Raw genomic sequence first — 16,104 nt, forward strand, 5'->3', positions numbered from 1 at the left:
GGCATGGTGGCGCATGCCTGTAGTCCCAGCTATTTGGGAGGCTGAGGCAGAAGGATTGCTTGAGCCCAGGAGTTTGAGGTTGCTGTGAGCTAGGCTGACACCACGGCACTCTAGCCCAGGCGACAGAGTGTGACTCTGTCTCAAAAAAAAAAAAGTACCCAAACTTTGTTTCATGCAAAAAGCTGTTAGAAATATTGTATAAAATTACCTTTAGGCTATGTGTATAATGTGATTGTGAAACAAATGAATTTCATGTTTAGACTTGGATCCCATCCCCAAGAAATCTCACATATATGCAAATATTCCAAAATCCAAAAAAATGTGAAACTTGAAACACTTCTGGTCCCAAGTATTTCAGGTAAAGGATACTCAACCTATACTTTGAATATCTCACACAATGGAAGTTTACTTATGTTGATTTTTTAAAATCAGCCATCCTCAAAATTGAGCACCTTCCATTCGATTCGACAGGGGTGAGCTGTGTGGTATATTGCCGTGAGCACTTCTGGTACCTGATTTTCCTTCACTGTTTGCTGTTTTAGATAAACCATATGGCATGTTTGATGAAAGGGTCGATTTTAAAGGAGGTCGTCCCCGCTTTGACTTCTGCCTCTCTTCATCCCTCTTTTCGTCCTTTTCACTATCTTCTTTATTCTGCGTAACAACAACAAAAGGTATGAGAGGGGCTAATGCCTTACGAAAAAATGAACATTTTACTTCTCCAAGAAAAACTACAACTCAAAAAAGGTTAGATATTTTATAAGTCAACTCCTAATCTGTACTTATAGAAAAATCAAAAACAGGTTTTTAAAAACGTATTTTGTATTTATATGAATATGTTGTTCTGTAATGTGTAACACTAGAAGTATACTGTGATGGTCAGAATCAGTGCATCAGAAAGCTGTACAACTGTTCAGTACTCCTCCACCCCCTAGTTCCTTACTAGCCCCCAATGAAAAGAAAGATATCTACCATCCAATAGACAAAACGTTAGGCAAAATTGAGGGTGTGGGTGAGGGTACAACTAGCCAGTAGATTATGTGTTTTAAAATTTTAGTATCAGCTTCCAGTATTTAAAAATCATATTTCACATATTAAAAAATATAGTGGTCTTGAAAAATCCTAAAATCTGGCAACCCTGGGTCAGCATTCCCAACAGCAGACTGCTTAGTTCCACCCTTTCTACATAAAGGATGTGTCCTCTTGTTTGTCACTATCAGTCCTACTTTACCCTTTTCCTATAAAGCTTCTGTAGGCATTTGAGTTTGAAACCATGCCCTAGGGGGTTACTGGTTTTCACTTTTCCTGAAACAATGTGATGTGTTTTAAATTTTTACTTTTTTAGCTCCTGGGTTGTAAGAGAGAAAATCACAATTATCTTTAAAGAATCAAAATGATTGTTACAATGAGAAGAGAAGATTTATTAAAAACAATATTTTAAATGCATATAACTAAGCGAAAGAAGCCAATCTGAAAAGACCACATAATGAATGATTTCCAGCTGTATGATATTCTGGAAAAGGCAAAATTATGGAGACAGTAAAAAGATCAATGGTTGCCAGGGGTGAGGGTGGGGAGTAAGAATTAGCAGAACACAAAGGATTTTTAGGGCAGTGAAACTACTCTGTCTGATACTATAATAGTAGATCCATGTCATTTTACATCTGTCCAAACCCACAGAATGTATAACATACGAAGAGTGAACTCTAATGCAAATTATGGACTCTGGGTAATAATGATGTATCAATGTAGGCACATCGATTGTAACAAAGCTGGTGGGGGATGTTGACAACTGGGGAAGGCTATTCATGTATGGGGCAAAGGGTAAATGGAAAATCTGTATATCTTCCTCTCAATTTTGCTGTGAACCTAGAACTGCTCTGAAAAAAACATGTCTTAGAAAACACACACAACGAAAAATTTGAATAATTCCTGTACCTATTATAAAGGATATGAATCTATGAACATACTTTAGCTCTTTTCTTCTGTTTTTTCTTTGGTCCACCTTTGTCCAAAGGCCAGATTATCCTGTCAGCTTTCACCCATTCATCATACCTTAAAATAAAGAATACATAAAAATTTCACAATGGTACCCTATTTGAAATGTATTTACTGAACAAAAACAATAGTGAGATAGACTAAAGAGTGTTTTCTAGTGTTAGCAGAAATGTGAAGGGCACAAGGGCACGTTTCCTGGTAACATGTGCCAGCAAGTGCACTAGGTGCTTTGTTACCACCAACAGGGAAAGGCAGGAGAATTTTTTAGAGTTAACAGGTTTAGAGAGAGGTCTGGGTAAACAATTCTAAAAAGATACAAGGCTACATAAACTGCTTTGTTTTCCACAACTCCCAAAGATCTGAGCTTACAAGGAGATTCTGCACTAGAATTCATCCTATTAAATGAATAGTACACAAGTCAGGTAAATTCAAATTTGTAATATGATAAGTTCCAGATTATTTTATCAAGCCCATTTCAACTTTCTTTTCTTCCCCAGAATTTTCTTTAGCTTCTAGTATTTCTAATAAAATTTTTTTTCTGAACTGGTTACCTTTAAGACTCTGAAATTTTTTAGAGATATTTTTATTTCACTTCTTTTATCTACATGTATTCTGTTTAGCTCAAGTTGAAAATTCTTCATTTCCCCTGTACCTTTTCCCAAAAGATTGACATTACTATTGAATTTCAATATAGTCCAAGTTACATATCAGGGCAAATAAGAAATTAAGCTTTCTAGAACTAAATAACAGTTCTTACATTTTATAAATATATAGGTATTTACAGAATTCAATCAAAATCTAAAATCTGAACATTTAAGTAAAAAAATTACAGAAGTCCTTGCTTTAGACTGTACCATTTTAATGGAAACTCATGTATATGGAAACCACACCCTCACTTTGTAAACCATTTACTGTGGAGATGTGCAAAATAAAGACATGGTTCCAATATGCACAAGTTTCAGCTGATGTGGTACCATGACTACTTATACAGATGCTCCTTGACTTATGATGAACTTATGTCCCGATAAGCCCATCATAAATTGAAAATATAGTAAGTCAAAAATGCATTTAACACATTAACTGCCATGTGAGTTGTATTTAACTCACGCTAGTTTTGAGCCTGGGGCCTCATGAAGCACAGCCTAAGCAAAATTCTGCAGGTGGTTCTCGAAAATCTTACTTGTTGATGTTCTTATTGTTACAGTTAATATTGACAAATTAATTCTAAAAACGTGGATTAAATGAATAGAAGTCAATAAATTTTGTTTTGAATTAAATTAGAAAGGATCATTTTGTTTTCGAAGTTTTTATTCTATTTTCATAATAAACCACTGTGGCCTCAAGGGAAAAAATTTTTTTTCTAGTGTGGCAGTCAATTTTTTAATATATCTAACCTACCAAACATCATAGTTTAGCCAAGGTACCTTAAATGTGCTCAGAACACTTATATTAGCCTACAGTTGGGCAAAATGATCTAACACAAAGCCTATTTTATAATAAAGTGTTAAATATCTCATGTAATTTATTGAATACACTGTAGAGTACAGTATAAGTTGTTTACCCTCAAGATCTCATGACTGACTGGGACCTGTGGCTTGCTGCCACTGCCCAGCCTCACAAGACAATATCATACTACGTATCCTGCTTATCATAGCCTGGGGTCAAAATTCAAACTTCTAAGTACAGTTTCTACTAAATGTGTATCGCTTTTGCACATCAAAAAATCGTTAAGTTTAACTACCATAAGTCAGAGATTGTCTGTACTATGGTGTGGAAACTATCTCACACTGGATTAAAGCTTCTGAAATAGCACTAGCTATGAGCATTGTACCAGGCTTTTATGTATCTGTATTTTATTACCTTATTGAGAAATATTCATTCATTTAGACATTTACTAAGGGCCCAGGCACTATATCAGGAAGCATGTAGAGAATAATAGAGAAAACAAGGCCCTTGCTCCCATGCTACTGAGAATCGAGTACGAAAGATAGACATATAGTAAAAGTAAGTACAGTCTGGTAAGTGCAATTAAGATAGTTATGTATCTGATCCAGGATTAACAAAGGAATAACTATCCAATTCCAAAATTCCACAGGAGATACCAAGAAGTACAGGCCTGATTTGGAGTATACTTGGTCCAGGCCACACAGTCCTGGTCACAACAGTATGTCATGTTGGTACTTCTAGCACTAATACTGCCAGCCAAGGCTGGTCCCAGGATTTCTCAACTGGAGACCAGGACTCCGCTCACACTTGCAGATGCTCCCATTTTATAATAGAAATCTAAAAAAATTCTCTAGGAATTATAGTGACTCTATCTCAATGAACAGGCCAGAATTATACCAGCTTTTAGAGGTATGGAAGGATAATAGAAAACCACGAACCATGTGAGTAACCAGTTAGGTAACTAATTAGGAAGATAACCAGTTAAGAACCTGAGGGCCTGGCATGATGGCTCACGCCTATAATCCTGGCACTTTGGGAGGCTGAGGCGGGAGGATCACTTGAGGACAGGAGCTCAAGACCAGCATGAGTGAGCAACATAGCAAGACCCCGATCTCTACAAAAAAACAGAAAAATTAGCCGGGCCCGGTGGTGCAAGCCTGTAGCCCCAGCTACTCGGGAGGCTGAAGCGGGAGGACTGCTTGAGCCCAGGAACTGGAGGTTGCAGTGAACTATGATGATGCCACTGCACTCTAGCCTGGGGAATAGAACAAGAGCCTATCTCAAAAAGAAAAAAATAATAATAATAATGATAATAATAAAATGAATATTGAGAAGAATCATAAAGTAAAACATTAAAAGGATGAGAAAGAAACACGACAGGAAGGAGAAATTCTAGAAAGCAGAACAGAGACATATATAGATGATAAGTAAGAATGAATGGTTGTGAAATGAATAGAATCTGAGGAAAAAAGAAGGCTATCAAGTGCTGCAACTACAAATATAGTTGACTCAAAGTTGGTAAACAAAGTTCTTTCCCCCTGAATTCAACAATATGTTGTAAAGAGAAAAGAAGAGTTAACATTCATGGAATATTAAGTGCCAGGCATTGTTCTAAGCACTTTACATGTTAATACAGGTATTATCACTACAGTAGTCCCCACTTAGCCACAGCATGGTTTCAGTTACCCACAATCCAAAAATATTAAGATATTTTGAGAGAGAAAAAGACTGTACTCAAATAACTTTTATTATAGTATAGTATTCTATCTTATTATTAGTCATTGTTGTTAATACCTTACTCTGCCTAATTTATATTTATCATAGGTATGTATGTAGAGGAAAAACACACTATATATAGGGTTTGGTACTGTCTATAGTTTCGGGCATCCATAGGGGGTCTTGGAATGTATTTCTCACAGATGAGGGGGGACTACTGTATTTTACATCTCTATAAAATAGGTATTTTGTTTTCCCTCGTTTAAAGATGAGGGAATTGAGTTACGACAGAGTACAAAGCTAGTATGTACAAAAACCCAGGAGCAATCTAGCTCCCAATAAATACAGGGCAATCAGAGACATTAAACATAAAAGACTTTCTCAAGAAAAAAAAGGCATCCCCAAACATTCAGGAATTGGCCTGGAACCATCAGCTGGTGTTAATCTGAGCTGCTCTGGCACTCACAACTAGACCATGTTGTCCTGTTGAATGTGAACAATTTCACAGAACAGTAACATCAGACAAGTCTATTCTGTGACTGTGATGGATCAAAACAAACAAAAGACCACTCCCTAATCATGTCTGAACACAGAAAAAACAGGAACATTGTCCAAGCCACAAAAATGACCAAACATCCTAATTTCCCCGATATGAGCATCTGCTATTTTTTGGGGTTTTTTTGACCAATTATATAGTGTTAACTTTGGTCTAATCTTTTCTCCTTTTATAATTTTTACATCCATGTTTATGAGAAATATTGGTCTGTAGTTTTCTTATTGAAAAAAAAAGAAAAGAAAAGAAAACCAATCATAGAATTACCCCAGCTTCCTGATAACATCCAATATAGAGCAAAGTCCTACTTCCTTATACCTTCCCCAAAATCAAACACAAGCTCAAATTTTTCTTTTTTATTAACCAACTTAGAATTATTATAATACTTGTCATAGGCTTAATTTCTGATTAATGAAACAAATAAACAAACGTTTGCCCAGTTGGAAGCTGCAGGCCTGGTTCCCTGTCCATGTTCTGCAATGTTTCCACAGAATCCTGAGCTAGTGTTCCCAAAGGTGGTGCCCTGAGCTTTCATGGATCCCTCTAACACCATCCTGTTACTGAGGTGCCCTATGGTTCCCCATGCTGTGGATTCTCCTTTTTTGTAAATGAGTAACAAACTTAATTTGTTCAAACTATAGGTGTGGTCCTGGTAGTCTCTGACTGGAGGCATTGACATAACTAGTGAGACGGTGGGAATGTCAAAGTCTTAGAAAATTCAGAATCAAAGTATACTTTGTAAACCTATACCATTATTTGCTTTAGTTCTTCACAACATTGATCTTTCTTAGCCACTGAAAAAATTTCAATAGTAAGAAAATATTTTCTTGCTTACCTGACATTCCATCCATAGTAATGTACCAAGTACAAAACTTCTCCATCATCAATTTCAGTGCTTTTAATACTAGCTTCATAAATTTTCTGTGTTTTCCCTCGTCCATATTTTACTTTCACTTTGGTTCCTGTTAGGCAGGGTTCCATGTCTTCCTCATCTTCCTCCCCTTCAGAGTCACATTTGCTTTCAGTTTCTTCCCTGTAGTAAGTTATAACATTGATAATGCTACTAATAACTTAATGGAGAACAAAATAATATATGCTAAAAGAATCCAAGGTGTCACTAGAATATTCACAACCTAAATATTACCTTAATAACATGTCAGTGGAGGAGGAGAAGAAGGAGGAGAAGGAGAAGATCTTTTATGGCCTACTTACTAAGGAATTTATTATGTAAAGGTGCACTGTACCAAAAGTAAATCCATACTCCTTAAAGGCCAATCAATAATCACAGTTAATGATAATGCAGAATCAAATAAATCATTTTGATAAAACAAAATAAGAGAAATATGGTCTGAAAAAGTCTTTAAGATTCATATTTAAGTGTCACCTTCTAAGTGAAAATGATCTAAGCCTATTTTGTAACTTCCTACAACTGAATTATCAATAAATCTACATTACTACTACTTTCTGCTCAATTCACATTAGTAGCAAGACTAGTTTTTTGTGGTGGGTAAGATAATGAACAAGGACTATTTACCTTAGTAACCATGTCGTTTTTTTTGAAACAGGGTCTCACTCCGACACCTGGGCTACAGTGCAGTGGCAACATCATAGCTCATTGCAACCTCTAACTCCTGGGCTCAAGTGACCCTCTTGCCTCAACCTCCCCAGTAGCTAGGACTACAGGCATGCGCCACCACGCCTGGCTAATTTTTCTGTTTTTTGTAGAGATGGAGTTTCACTCTTGCTCAGGCTGGTCTCGAACTCCTGACCTCAAGAGATCCTCCCACCTTGGCCTCCCAAAATGCTAGGATTATAGGTGTGAGCCACTGTGCCTGGCCAGTAACCATGTCTTCTAAACTAGTTTGTATTTTTGAGGTTTCCCAGCCCTAACAAAGAAACAATAGATATCTGAATATTAGGTCACTTGTTGACACTGCCGGATAGCCCCAGGAGAACAAAGCTTTGCATATTTGGTTGATTTCTGTTTACTCATTTCCCATTAGCTTTTCTTTCTATTGATAGTAAGGTATAAAAGAGATTCACTCAGGGAGGTCCAACAATATTATTAATATTTTATGATACAACATTCTGTATTAACCCTGCAAGATTCAGAAGAGAATTACGTCAAAGATCATTCTAATATCACATGAGTTTTAAAAGCTTAAGAGGAGGTATTGTGCTTTCTAACACATATAGGGCATTATTTTGGTGGCCACTAGGGCACCTAACATAAAGCAGGTTTGACACCCCATTTGCAGCGGGAATGTTTTCTGTCCTATGATACGTTCCAATAATATAGACTGATGAGGCAATATCAAAACACTATGAGAAAAACTACTTAAAACAAATCTCTATAGACAAAAAGTCTCCCCATTTCCATGATTCCTGCTATAAAATGAGAACACAGACTTGTTTAATGTCTGTATATTCAGTTTTTATTTAATAAAAGAGAATACTGTTCTTCATATTCATGTCTATGAAAGTTTCTCTAAAATATATCTTTGTCCATTTACATATCAATTATGAAATCTTTTTAAATCACATATTATTTACATACTTAGATGCATGTATATGTAAAAAGCTAGCAAGACTAGTTTTTTTGGTGGGCAAGATAATGAACAAGGGCTATTTACCTTAGTAACCATGTTTTTTTTTTTGAGATAGGGTCTCACTCTGTCACCCGGGGAACATATATATTTTGATGCTTATTTTTCATAAAATTTCAGTGTATAATTAGGTCCTACTTTTTAAGTGGCTCACCTTTGCTTAAATTTTTTGTCCAAATACTTAAAATACTGTACTTGTATCATTACGCTCAACTCCAATTATTTCCTCCCACTTTTCCTAATCCTAAATATATTTCATTACAGAACTTTCTTTTATTCATGTAACCTTGTTCACATGTAATTATGATAGCTCCTGTACCTATCTGTATTGAATCAATTTACCTGTTCCATTCTCCTATTTTTCCAAATATTTATTCTCTCAGTAGCAGGCTATTTTTCCCAAATTTGGCTTAACAACTCAAATTTCTAGAAAATTCAGCATCACATAATATAATAATTGAAAAATAACTACTATGGGGGAAAGCTTATATTACAAGTAAGTGTGTTATACTGTAGTTGCTCATTTAAAAATCATATTTAAGTAGAATTTAAAAATTAGTAAATCTGACAACACTTACAGAAATGGTCAATGACATAACATGGTCGGACATTACCTTGATCTAGCTGTACTGCCTAATCTTTAGCTATTTTTAAGTCAATTCAGTCTATACATGTCTAATACATGGAAAAAAAATACAGTTTTTCACTCAACAGCAAACAAGATGGACATTTAAAAAACTGAAATTTATTGGTGTGATGTGGGGCAAGAAGGTATTTTCCAAACTAGAATCAGGGGTGCATGCCACTTATTCTAATACAATAGCTTGAAAAAGAAAAATGTCTTTAAGCTAACACACAGAAACATCTGCTAGTACTGTGCACCCATGTGTTTGTTAGCTTTCCCACATTGTACCTTTTTTAAAATGGAATTTTTGCTGTCGCTGTTTCCTCTTGTCCACTTCCTCCATTTTTCTCCAGCTCCCTTCCCTGCTGTCAACTGCAGGACCTTTCTTTTGACTGGGTGGCGCAGCCTTCTTTGAGGCCACTGTTTAGGGCACAAGTGCTATTAAAATGGTGCGACCAGTATATTCTCCAATTCCGAAAGGCGATACACATCATCTTCACAATGTGTCTCACCTTCATTAGACAAGAGGAACGGAAGTCCCAATAAGAAAACATTCCCTCAAACCTGAATCTCTAAGCAAGAGCAAAGCGCTGTTGTACCCCAGACAGGTGCTTCTGGAGAACAAACATAAGATAATGTACCTCTCTTGGTTTTTCTCTTCCTCTTCATCTGAGTCTTTGTCAGAATCCTCCTGCTTTTTAATTTTCTTCTCTTTTTGCTTTGGTGTATTTTTTTTCCCCAGTAGTAGCTCATTTTCTTTTTTCTCTGCAGTTTCGTAGTCATCATCTACATCCTTATTTTCTGTATCATTATCTTTTAATTTGTCTTCTATTTTCTCTTCCTCAATTTCCTTTTTAATAGAATTTGCATCTCGAGCAATTCTCCTTCGTCCCTAGTGGAGGGTATGAAAGCTTTAAAACAGCTATCACTACATAAAGGGGAAAAAGCAGGAAAAGATATCTTTTCCCTAACCTTCATAGAAATGACTAGTCGCTCTATGGCTTGAGACATGACCCTGAAAACCAACTTACAGGTATTTTTCCTATTGAAAGTAAAAGAATAACCAATATAAATTACTTGATTATATCTAGGCCTACTATGATCTTTAGCTATACACTACATAAGAAATAAAAATTTCTCCTTTGTTCACTACATTACCTTATCTCAATTTTAATATTCCTTGACTACAATAAAATTTTTAAATAAATTATCTAAATGTAAATGATAAAAGTTAACAATAATACATAAATCCCCTAAATTATAGACTCTTTAATAGCTCTGTAGTCTCTAATTCTACTGTTTACTAAGCCAAAATTTACATTATCACTGTATTTATTTGTGACTACATTTTAAAAGGCCTGAATTGGATCAATGGCAAAAAGTGAGCAGATTTCTTTGAATAAGTATCTGGAGAGCTCACTGGGCCAGCAGTAACTTCTTTTACCTCCAGCAGCTTCTACCTAGCCTCTTGCATGCTCAGCTGACCATGAAACTGGTGAGCCATTTCACTATCTCCTAGATTCTCCTTCAAGTCAACCTCTATACACTGGCAGAATTCCCCCTCTTCTTGGAATAAAGCAAGGATAAAAAAGAGCCAACAACTTAGGGAGCAATAGAATACAATTAATAGCTCAGTAAACCAAAATTTTCCCTTGTTACTATGTGCACTAATTTACTTCTGTCACAAAGCACTAGAATGCAAGTTCCATGACAGCAGGGACTTTGTATTATTCATTTCTGTATCCTTAGATTTAGAAAGTGCCTGGCACATAGCAGGTGTTCTTTAAATATCTGTAGGTAAATGAATGAAAATAACTATTATCTATAAAAATTTAGATCTGTATGCCTTTGTTCCAGAAATTCCACTTTTAGAAGTCTGGTTTATATATTCAGATAAATAAGGAGGATATTTTTACAAGCATATGTATTGTTGTTTACAATAGTAAACTGGAGAAAATCTTGGGGAAGGTAAATGTATGGTTCATCCAGTATGCTTCATCCATACTATACAGTACACTACTCTACATAGGACAGGAAGGTCTTTAGGTAATGACAAGAAAGTGGGTCCACAATACATACAATGGAATATTATTCACCTTTAAAAAGGAAGGAAATTCTGACAGATGCTACAACATGGATGAACCTTGAAGACATTATGCTTAGTGAAATAAGTTTGTCACAGAGGACAAATACTATATGATTCCACCTCTACGAGGTATCTAGAATATCAGGTTCATAGATACAGAAAGTAGAATGGTGGTTGCTAAGGGTTAGAGGAGGGAGGAATGAGAGTTACTATTTAATAGATACAGAAATTCAGTTTTAAAAGGTACAAAAATTCTGCAGCTGGATGGTGGTGACAGTTAGCAACAATGTGATTGTACTTAATGCCAATGAACTGTATACTTAAAATTACTTAAGATGGAGGCCAGGAGTGGTGGCTCATGCCTGTAATCCCAGCACTTTTGGGAATCCAAGGCAGGAGGATTGCTTGAGGCCGGGAGTTTGAGACCAGCCTGGGCAACATAGGAAGACCCTATTTCTTAAAAAAAAAAAAAAATTTAGCTGGGTATAGTGGAACACACCTGTAGTCCCAGCTACTCAAAAGGCCAAGGAGTTGAGCCTAGGAGTTTGAGGCTATAGAGGACTATGATCCTGCCACTGCACTCCAGCCTGGGTAATAGAGTATGACCCTATCTCTAAGAAAAAAAAAAGTTAAGATGGTAAATTTCACGTTATGTGTATTTTACCACAATTTAAAAAATAAAATTAAAAAAAGAAACGAAAAAAACAATTTGGATATTTCATGACATTCACTAGAAGATTCCATTTACTAGATAATACTTAGAATTAATAGTTTAAAAAAATGGTTTCTGAACTAAAAGAGAAAAGTAATTTCACCTTCTCTTTCACTAAATATGATTTCACTGAAAGAATAAGACATACAATAGTAATTAAACTTCTTTGATAGTGTGGTAAATTTCTTTCTCCTCCTGAAATTTGATAAATCCCAGTATGTAGACATCACTGGACACTGATCAGAATGACAGATGACAATTCCCTATATATTAATGGAGAGGAAGAGTAGAATTGGAAGATAAAACCAGTGTACAAATGACTAGAGCTGTAAAGTGTGTTATAAAGTTATAGAGAAAGACAAGATACCATCTGGCTGAGGGCACAGATATTATAAAGAGGAGATTTACTCATTCAAGACCTACTTAATAAGCCTTTACTATGTGCCACACACTAACCCAGATGCCTGAGAGCCATCAATGAACCAAAAAAACATTAATTCCTACTCTCGTGGAATGTGATCCTAGCGTAGAGTGGGACAAAATAGACAATAAATGATAAATACATAATTATGGATAACGGCAACATGAGAGGGATTGAGGATGCCAAAGAGAAGAGGTAGGTTATAATTTTAGATAAGGTGACGAGCATAGGCTTCAATGAGGTGACACTTCAGCAAGATTTGAAGGAAGGGAATATATGAGACTGAACTCAGATTAGAACAACTTGATCAAACATAACTACAAAAGAGGAGGAAAAGTTTTCAGGTAGAAGAAATAATGTACAAAATATTTTTAAAAAGTAGCTAGCTAGTCTAGCTAAAGTAAAATTAAATACTGGAAAAATAAACTAGGTTTACTGTAGTAATTTTGTGTATATCTGAAAATGTCTATAATAAAAAATTTAAATAACGCTTAAAATAAACCAGGTAAAACTAGTATTAAGTACTCACCCTCGGAGATTTTAATTCTATCTCTTCTCTTTCACTTTCACTGTTTGAATCAATATTTTCCTCAGGTTCGCTCTTAACTTCTATTAAAGGCATTTCTTGATCTGCTTTTAGGGCCTCTTCCATTGATTCTTCTAAGTCTTTTTTTTCCTCTTTTACTTTTGGTTCATGGTGGTGAATAGTTCTGAATTGAATATTTGCAGAACGGCAATACTCTTCAAAACCATAAAGATACCTAAACAAATAATATTTAAGAAATCTTATAGTCTTTACATTTAACTTGAATTAAATTATGTTATATTAAACATATTCTTTTTAAAGGTAAAAGTCATTTTTTAAAATTTTTTTTTTTTTTTGAGATAGTCTGCTCTGTTGCCAGGACTAGAGTACAGCAGCGTCATCACAACTCACTGCAACCTCCAACTCCAGGACTCAAGTGATCCTCCTCTTTCAGCCTACTGAGAAGCTGGGACTACAGGTGTGCACCACCATACCCAGCTAATTTTTCTGTTTTTTCTAGAAGCAGGGTCTCACTATGTTGCTCAGGCTGGTTTCGAACTCCAGGCCTCAAGTGATCCTCCAGCTTTGGCCTCCCAAAGTGCTAGGATTATAGGTGTGAGCCACTGCGCCCAGCCAAAGTACTTTTTCTATGTTACCTATTTCTTGGTGTTTTAGACAGGATTATAAACAGAAATACTGATCATGAAATAAAACGCCTTTCGGAGAAATCTGAGGTTGTGATAACTGAATATAGCTATTGTAGTTTTGACACAAAGTTGTCTACCCCAAAAGATAAAGTTCTATAACATGTATGATAATTTCAGACTATATATACTACTTGCATCCCTGATTTTGGAAAGGAAATCAGGACAACAACTGAAATGAAGTAAAGCAAATTTCATGTACTTGAAAATACTTTCAATACTTGTGATTGAAAATACTTTCAATCACAAGTACTTATTAACCTAAACTTTATACACTTTCCCTAACTTTGATGTTCGTTTGATTCACTCTTGTTTAACTGTTAACAAATTAAATGGAAAATATTTCCTCTAAATACAAATTCTTTGATGAATAAACTATACTACTTACTTTCTATAAGCAGTTTTTACATTGTAGGAAGCAGCTGAATTCAAAATAGGAATGCCAAGGTCCATATAAATTTGCTTCCATACAGCACCACTATCAATCTGGAAAATTAAGTTTTTGTGTTAACATTTGCAAAGGGAAATAATTTTACACTAATACTCTATGTTCATTAAGAAAATGTGCTTATTACCTGAAGTGCATATAATAATGCAATATTAGATGATTTAACTTTTCATCACATCACTACATATTTCAAAGAGCAATGTTACACTTACATTGTCACATCCACCCTGATGATAAACCAGTCTGAAGAGTTTGAAGAGATTGAGATCTTTATAGCCCAAAACAGGTGGTTTGTTGATTGGAGTGCCTTTATAATATAAGAGCATAGTAAAAGGTTTATTCAGCTGAAAAATACTAATCTGAAAACAAAGTTATCAATTTCTAATTTCCCAAATTTCATTAGAGGCACACACTTAAAGAATCTAAGTTATGTAAGACAACACAAAATATTCTCTATATTCCATATACAGCTTTGTGGAAGTCTTTAGATTCTAGGAGTTGTACTTTTATAGCTAATAAAGTCACCTCTCTACCTGCCAATGAATTGGGTAAAACTAAATTAAACTTTGGGACTACAAGGTGTGGCCAACAATGCTGCTGGTTCAAGAAGCTTGGGCTTGAACAAACACAACGGAAAGGGGAAGTTTTAGGCTGTGTTTCCATTTTCACTGCTTTAACGCATATTGTTAAGACTGTCAGCAATAATCTGAAGGATGATTTCTGAAGGCCAAAGAATGTCTAGAACCAATTTATCTGAGGATTTTCTAGGAATAATGAATGTCCAGCAGTATGATAATTTATAATGGTTCTATTTCTTGTACCTGTACCATTGCAAATGGGGATTGATCTCCTATTATGTTTAATTGTTGAGAACAAGGATTGGGCTATATTTACTTGCTATAAATATGGCATTAGTAATTAATGGTATGCAGACTATTTCTACTCAAAATAGATATTAATAGTTTGTTTTTATTCCAAATACTTTAACTATCATCAGGTGTAACTGATTCTTAGGCTTTAATTAAAATCCCAAACTATGTACACCATGATATTAACAAAAACAACACATATACCTTGAATGTAAACTTTAAAAGAAATGACTACTTTTAAATAATGAGCATGAAAATACCTCTGTCTTCCATAAACTTATAAAGCTGTTGGAGGAAGTTGTCCCTCTCTTCAGGATCAAGTTCTTCCTCAGGCTGTAAAGGGAAAATATATAAATGTATATAGCACAGTTCACAGGAAGAGATACATGACTTCCTTTATTTTTTGTTTTTGTGAACTCAATGTAAGGTGATAAAATTTTAATAAGCTGGAAAATTTGAATTTTCTCAAAATCCTACAATGCCAGATGTTAAGTCATATTTTGGTACAGCTGATTTAATGCAACTATGAAGATATATAACGTCTACTTTTGCCCCATTTACCACTCTAAACCTACCCTTGAGTACCACCATAAGGACTAAAATTAGCCATGAGGAAAAGATTGAGGAAAGGAGTGGGAATGTTAAGTTTTTACCTCATTTGGAATTTTTAAAAAAAACCCATCAAAAAATTATGTGGCCAGCCCAGGCAAGGAGGGTCACACCTATAATCTTAGCACTCAGGGAGGTCGAAGGAGGAGGATTGCCTGAGTTCAGGAGTTTGAGACTAGCCCAAGCAAGAGGGAGACCTGGTCTCTACTAAACATAGAAAAATTATAATAGCTGGGCGTTATGGTGTGCACCTGTAGTATCAGCTACTTGGGAGGCTGAGGTAGGAGGATTGCTTAAGCCCAGGAGTTTGAGGTTGCAGGGAGCTACGATGACACCACTGCACTCTACCTGGGGCAACAGAATGAGACTCTGTCAAAAACAAAAACAACTCAAAAAACTATATGGCCTATACAAATATATTGGTAGATGAACACAATAATGGCATGTGTTTATTATATAAAAATAATTCACATACAAACATTAAGGTTTTTGTTATTGTTGAATGAATATAAACCAGGAATTGCAAAGTCACAGTGGCAAAGATTTTTTGTTTAGATAGTACAATGTTTTAAAGAAATTTAAAGGTATTTAAGTGAGTCATATAAATTCTACTTTGCCCCAGACCCCATCACTCCCTCTTGTCTCATAATAGCCTGTTTTTCTCATTTGGCTTTCTTGTATGGCCTATGTAATTCACTTTGCAACCCCTGAAATTAAGACAATGAGAAATATTTCTTAAGGAAGGAAACTAGATACTAATTACTAATTTAGCTCTTTCAAAAAAA

At 35.3% G+C, this 16,104-nt stretch overlaps 1 protein-coding gene across 1 annotated transcript in view; it reads right to left on the minus strand.

Moving 5' to 3' along the window:
* The window catches only part of ARID4A (AT rich interactive domain 4A (RBP1-like)), a 67,280-nt gene that overhangs the window by 13,568 nt on the left and 37,608 nt on the right, over positions 1–16,104 (minus strand). Inside the window, exons 12-19 of the mRNA XM_012663837.1 lie at positions 14,971–15,043; positions 14,054–14,148; positions 13,782–13,879; positions 12,693–12,924; positions 9,586–9,836; positions 6,549–6,746; positions 1,971–2,055; positions 513–654 (exon numbers count right to left, since the gene is read on the minus strand). Of these exons, the coding sequence (XP_012519291.1) occupies positions 513–654; positions 1,971–2,055; positions 6,549–6,746; positions 9,586–9,836; positions 12,693–12,924; positions 13,782–13,879; positions 14,054–14,148; positions 14,971–15,043 (1,174 nt within the window). The remainder of the gene's footprint in view (positions 1–512; positions 655–1,970; positions 2,056–6,548; positions 6,747–9,585; positions 9,837–12,692; positions 12,925–13,781; positions 13,880–14,053; positions 14,149–14,970; positions 15,044–16,104) is intronic.

Source organism: Propithecus coquereli, unplaced genomic scaffold (genome assembly GCF_000956105.1).
Source record: "Propithecus coquereli isolate 6110/MARCELLA unplaced genomic scaffold, Pcoq_1.0 Scaffold83, whole genome shotgun sequence".
Classification (NCBI taxonomy): domain Eukaryota; kingdom Metazoa; phylum Chordata; class Mammalia; order Primates; family Indriidae; genus Propithecus; species Propithecus coquereli.